Raw genomic sequence first — 6,933 nt, 5'->3', positions numbered from 1 at the left:
CGACAGCAACTTGTCTGTTCCCCTTTCCCCAATTCCCCAGCACTGTTCCCATCCCCCCAATTCCCCAATAAAAATCTTTAAAAAAAAAAAAAAATGGAGGGTTCCACTGCTATAAACATATGAAAGCCGCTGTGCTACACAGAGGGAACATACCATGAAAATAACTGCATACCCCATTTCCTTATAGACATAGCATACTGTCATGCCTACTGGAATATTTTATAAACCATAAGAAGTAAAGCCACATTAAAAAAATATCAGTATCACCAGAAACGGAAATTCTTCCAATACCATAACACAGTATGTAGAGTTGAATAGACAGAAAAGTACTTCTTCTCATGATATAGAACATGTAAATTTACTCTATTAGGAAGTATGAAACTTGCATACAGGGCAAAATAAGCCAGATTTTTTTTTTCCTTGAGTGAAAAAATGAAGTGAAAAGATACTAAAATTGAGTTTTATTTAAAATTTTAATATTTAAATTAAATATTTACATGCAATTATATAAAACTTAAATGAAAAGAAGCGTTTTTCAACTGCATAAAAATGAAAATATTTCTATACACTAACCTAATTTCTCGGTCATGTATTGAAGAAGAGTATTCTAATTCCAACAGCACTCCATGATTCCCAAGTGACTCTTTTATTTCCTCCAGGCCACTAATTTGCTGCTGTTTCCTAAAGCCCTGTTAATAGGAAAAATACAATTTTCTGCCTCAGTTGTTAATATTTTTAATTATCCCTACACTGTGCAATGTGTATCATAGGTGAGTCAAAATGGAAAGATTCTATACTAGTTTCAATGTCTATTATCTCAAAGAAGCAACCAAAGAATATGAAGTAGTTTGAGAGCAATTGTTCTTATCAAAATAAATAGGTTTTTTTCCTAATGTGAACATAACACAGCTCTGACTCATCTCCTAAAATATATATTAGTAATGCTGTCTAGTTATTCAGATGAGATGGGGTTGCCTTCTTCTCAGATGAATCACAGGCATCTGAATTATTTGGAAGCATTCCTATGTAAGTCAAAATCATGAGGGAGACACCCACTATCATGCTAGGATCCCCAAGAAGGCCAATGCAATCAATCTAGAAAAAGAGATATCATAACTGGTAGAAAAGAGACAAAGTTGTCAATAGTGCAGACAGCGTGATCGCCTCCTATTCACACAACATCCAAGAGAATAACCTGGCAAACTATTTGAATAAGAGAGTTTAGCAAAGTGGCCAAATGTAAGGTACAAGATATTATAATCAACAGCATTTTCTGAAGGTGTTTTATGCCCGTTGCTAGATAAATCCCCCCACCCCAACCAAAGGAAATAGCTCCAGCTGAAGCATTACAGCTAGGTTTTCGAGTTACATGCTGTAACTGAATAAAATGAATGGAGAAAGATGCCTTCAGATACCTACTTCATCCAGGGAGGTGAGCAGATGAATAGTTTTTACTTTACATGGTCTCTTAATAAGCAGCTCACAAAATCGAAGAAAGTTATACAGCTGAAAAGACAACAGGATGGGTTACTACTGACTGGTACATTTTAAACAACAGTTCATCATATTTTGGTACATTTCACTTACCTGATGAGTATGTCTAATATAAGGATCTTCTATCCAAACTTCTGTAACTGTTTCATTAAGGTATTCTTGAAAAAGTGACTCATAACTGAAACCTGTGGCATTCTCTTCTATTTTAATCTGCTTGTGATATTTTCCATCTACAAAACACAAGCTTCAATAATAAAACCAGTGACCACTTACTTTCTTTTTAAACATCTTAAATTTGTACGTAATGATTAATCAGGATGAGATACAAGTTAATTTTTTTAACTCCTCCACTTAGTAAACATTTTTTAATGCCCGCTGTGTATCAGGCACACTGCGAGATGCTAAATGTACAGAGGTAAGTAATGCAAACCATTCCATGAGTGATTCTGGCCTTTAAGGAGGCTGGGCAAGTGGGAAAGTCCAGAGATCTCATGGAACAAATTCTTGAGCTGATTCCTATAAACCAGGCAGTTTATTCCAGAGAGGACTGTATGTATAAAAATATCTGATATTCCTGTCACCATGAGTACAACCACAGCTATAATTCAGTGGTTATCTGGTCCTTCTCTTCAGATTTAAGTCGTTTTATGTCCTGCAATTTAGTCGCTACAGTAACACTTAAATGCAGCATAATATGGAGTTTAGAAGTTGTTAGAACATGTAGAGTGTTTTCAGCAGACATTGATGGTACATTTCAGTAACCCAAGCCAAAAACTAGGGGGCCACAGGATCCAATGTTTTTGTTCATTCAAAATGAATAATTATGGAACAAGTTATCAAAGACTGTTAAGGATTTTTTTAAAATATGACCCCTGGGCCGGCAGAGTGGTGCATTGGTTAAGAGTTGGCTTGGGATGCCAGCTCTGAGCAGCAGGGCCCAGGTTCGGATCCCACATGAGGGCCAGTGACGCTACACCCTCTACAGCTAAGATGGTGAACAACAGCTCGACCTGGAACTGAGCTGCTGTGAGTCGCCGGCGATGGCGTGGGCTGCAGTGGGGCTGCAGTGGGCTGCTGTGAGCTGCCTGAGTGGCTGGCAGCCAGCATGAGAGGCCGTGAACCGCCGTGAGTGGCCGTCCAATGGCCGGCGACCAATCTGCCTCAACTGGGAAGAGTGCAATTATAATACCAACATGGGCCAGTGAAGCAACATCCTCCACTAGACTGAAGAACAAAAGGACAGCAACTTGTCTGTTCCCCTCCCCCAACTCCCCAATAAAATCTTAAAAAATAAATAAAAAATAAAAAACTAAATATGACCCTTCGTAATAGTTTCCAATTTATATACATGGCAGTTATACTTTTAAACTTTGTTTAAAAACCAGTCATTTGGATTCTGTTCCTTCTATTTCCACAGGTACAATTTTAACAACTATGCATCAGTTTTGAGGCCAAGCCAGTAGTCACACAGGTTAACTGAACCCAATGTGTTCAAACCACAATGCTGATGGTACTACATATTTCATTAATTTTAGAGCAGCGGTTCTCAACCTTCCTAATGCCACAACCCCTTAATACAGTTCCTCATGTTGTGGTGACCCCCAACCATAAAATTATTTTCATTGCNGGGGGGCGGTGGAGGACTTGGCTGTAAGGTAACACATCCTCTCCCACTAACTCAAGCCTATTGCACTTATGTTAAGCCCTTAATGCTTCCCTGATCTCTTGCTTCATCTCCCTTCCTACCGGAGCCAGAAGCATTTTAAGTCTACTGCCCTTTCTTACCAGCACTCTCATTTGCCCCTCTCAACCTGCCATATCCCTCTTTTTGTTTTATTCCAACAATTGATTTTTTTACTCCTATGCCCAGATGGCAGGCAATGCTGGAAGAAAATTCACATAATCATGCAGATTAACCCAATTTCACATTTACAATTTTCAACTTACATTTCTTCTTTCTGTTAGTGTCAGATTCAATTTGACTGTGTGGACTCCCCCTCATTCTTCAAAGGCCTTATCTCTAAATGTTTCCACTCTTCTTAAACTCAGAATTCCACTACTCTTAATCTTGTCACAAACCTTGACTCATAATTTGAGAGCGGAGACTTTCAGAAATGAGCTCCTTTAGCCCCACTCCCCCATGTTCTCTATTTCAACATTTCTCATTTCATTCAATCTCAGAAAGAAATACATCTTTTTCCTGAAAGCTGATCCCTCTAATTGTACCTTAGATTTTTGTCCTCCAGCTTGTTTGGGCCTTGTACTATCAAATATTTGTCTTCTTTATCTTGCATTTTTTCTCAATTTTCACCAGATCCCTACCAACAGTTAATGAACACAGTTATGTCTCCCCTTTCCCAAAAACTCTTCTGCTCAAGGTTTTATTCTTTCTCTTCATCTCTTCATTGCCAAACTTCTTCAAAGAGTAACATTACCTCCACTTCCTGTCTACAGTTCATTCTCATACCATTTTCTTATTCTCACAGTATTTACTGTTTACCAAGTGCCAGATCCTTTGCTAGTTGTTGGATGTTTATGGCGAGTGAAAGAGACATGGTCACTGACCTCAGGAATTGACAGCTTAATATAGTGGCTTTCAAACTTTTTTAAAACTAGGAAAATACATATTTTACACTGTCCACCAGCACACACATACATTACCTACACTTAAGTTTCAAAATACAATGCTTATCCTTTACTTAATCTGATACTTTATATTAAATTTTATTTCATTTTTTAAAATTGATTTATGACCCATTAATAGGTCCAGACCAGAGTTTTAAAAACTCAAGCCTAGTAGGGAAAGTAGACAAAGAAATCATTAAATAATTACAAAATGAGAAAAGTCCAGGTAGTTATAACAGAATAATAGGGACTATGTACCTAAAGCTTTGAAACTGAGACCTGAAGAAGGAGAAGAAAGCAGCCATGCAAAGTGGAGAGTATCCCAGGTCTTATCAATTATCTATTGCTACAGAACAAACCACCCCAAAACTTGATGGCTTAAAACAATCATTTATCACTATGGTACCCTGCCCTCCGGCAGCACCTGCGTGATGCTTGGGGTTCAAGGTACTCACTCCCTTGTTGATTGGATTATTCTATCCTGCAGGAAGCTGGACCCAGTAAGGGGGATCTCCCTGTCTCCCTGGACAGATGGGACCCTGGAAATCAATAAAGGAAGTACAACAATTTCTTAGGGAGTTCGGAATGAGACAGGCCAATTACACCCATGTCTTTGAAGGCCCTGATCGAGCCAGTCACTGTAAGATTGAATCCAGTCTTCCCCTAGTACCAGGTTATGGGACACTGATATCCATGCTGAGACTAGTCGTGGGACAACATTTATGATGCTGGATAGTCCACTGCTGACCTGGGGGAAACGGGCAAATCCTGGCACTGAGTACAGACTATGGGAAAGACTGAAGACAGAAAACTCAAGAAGCCAAAAGCCTATCCCAATTGGCTGTAAAGGGTCCAGTGAAAGTAACCGAGAAACAAGTGTGGTTTTCCCCATTCCCATGGGGCCCCCATGACCCAATGCTGTGTTGGTTGGCCTATGGAAAGCATTAAAACCTGAACAACAGTTCAGCCCTGCTCCTACCACCCCTGGCTCTACCACCCCTAGGACTCCACTTTTACAGCATAGGCCTCAGAGATACAGTCCTATTGGGGTGGATGCCACCCTGAGTATAGGATCCAGGCCATGATCACCTCCAGGTGGGGGTGATCAAAGGCCCCAAGTTGAGCTCGCCATTCACTGGTCCTCCAGAAATAAACAAAGGTGACAGTTCTGGTTAATACTAGAGCCAAATTTACTCAGAAGTTTTCTGGGCCCCCCGACACCATTGATGGTTACAGAGGGGACATTGTTATGGTCAGGAAGGTCCCTTTGACACTGCAAATTGGGCATTCTCCCCCACAAGAATGTAAGTTTTTTTTTTATCTTTCCAATACCAGAGAACATATGGGGCATTGATATCCTACAAGGTCAAACTCTGCAAAACCGGTGAATTCCACCTCCAGGTTAGAGTAATCAAACCAGTGCTGAGGGTAAATGCCCACTGGGAACCAGTAAGTCCACCGCTCCCTGGAACAGTGGTGTCAAACATAAATTGCCGGGGCAGGAGTTAAGGAAATAGGAGAACCTATCTGAGAACTGCACCCAGTGGGTATTGTACACCTGCCTTTACCGCTTTCAACAGCCTCGTGTGGGCTCCAAGTCAGGGTTCTAAATATGCCTTGTTTTGTGTGGACACCACACCTGGCTTAACCTAAGTTTTCCCTGTCACAGCAACCAGACTACTACTGTTAAGAGATTAGAGAAGCTAAGTACCATGTATAGATATTCTCATCAGACTGTGATTGTGGTTCACAGTTCAAAGGACATGATATGCAAGACTGGGCAAAAGAACATGACACTGAGTGAAGGCTCCATCTCCCCTATAATCTGCAGGCTGCGGATTGGTAGAAAGGAAGAAGGGAATATTAAAGTCACAGATGAAATTACAGGTAAGATCACCTTGGCCAGGAGGACTAAAGTACTGTCCGGGGCTTTAATACATTTGAATCATCAACCAATAGGGCCTGTTGCCCCTTATGCCAGACTGGGGATCCCTGAGCTGAAGTGTCAATAGGTGGTGAAGAAATGGGAAAAAAAACTAGAGAACTTCAAGATGATTGTTCATGAAGAACAAAGAAACAGAGTGGTAACTGGATGGGGCTATGTGTACTTGGGGGAACAACAGACATATGCATACTGGAGGGAGTAGGGAGGGAGGGACTGCTCAAAGGACCAAGTCGTTGGTGAGGCCAACAAAGGTGAGTTCAAGTTCACTTGCTGAAAATATGGCTACCTTCCTTATACATTAGGACTAATAATGTATGTTATAAATTCTGTATGTTATAAATTTTTTCTGTGTTATAAATTTGAACTCATACGTTTTTAAACTTTTTTATGGTTCCCTTGACTCATTTGAAATATCTACATAATAATCAAATCTTTTGCTCTTATGTTTTCCTTGATAATTCCTGGGTTTTGAGTTGTGCTTAAGTACATTTAGTTGGGTTTAGAAAACAAATTTGGGGCCTGCCGAGTGGCGCGTTGGTTAAGAGCTGGCTTGGGATGCCAGAGGACCCTGGTTCGGATCCCACAAATGAGGGCCAGTGACACTGCCCTCTACAGTAGGCTAAGATGCTGAACAACAGCTCAACCTGGAGCTGGGCTGCCATGAGTTGCCGGCGATGGCGTAGGCTACAGCCACTGCTGCAGTGGGTTGCCATGGGCTACTGTGTGTAGCCAGCAGCCAGTGTGAGCAGCCAGCAGCCAGCGTGAGCGGCTAGCAGCCACCGTGATCGGCCGTCCAGAAGCCAGTGACTGATCTGCCTCGCCTGGGAAGAGCGCAATGATGGTGCCAACTTGGGCCAGTGAAGCAACGT

At 41.1% G+C, this 6,933-nt stretch overlaps 1 protein-coding gene across 2 annotated transcripts in view; it reads right to left on the bottom strand.

Moving 5' to 3' along the window:
- The window catches only part of MITD1 (microtubule interacting and trafficking domain containing 1), a 27,479-nt gene that overhangs the window by 5,744 nt on the left and 14,802 nt on the right, over positions 1–6,933 (bottom strand). For both annotated transcript variants that reach the window (XM_019669233.1, XM_019669234.1), the window contains 3 exons: positions 1,588–1,724; positions 1,420–1,506; positions 574–689 (listed from right to left, as the gene is read on the bottom strand). In XM_019669233.1, coding sequence (XP_019524778.1) covers positions 574–689; positions 1,420–1,506; positions 1,588–1,724 — 340 coding nt within the window. The remainder of the gene's footprint in view (positions 1–573; positions 690–1,419; positions 1,507–1,587; positions 1,725–6,933) is intronic.

This window comes from Hipposideros armiger, unplaced genomic scaffold, assembly GCF_001890085.2.
Source record: "Hipposideros armiger isolate ML-2016 unplaced genomic scaffold, ASM189008v1 scaffold_550, whole genome shotgun sequence".
NCBI lineage: Eukaryota > Metazoa > Chordata > Mammalia > Chiroptera > Hipposideridae > Hipposideros > Hipposideros armiger.
This window is presented reverse-complemented; position numbering and strand designations above follow the sequence as displayed.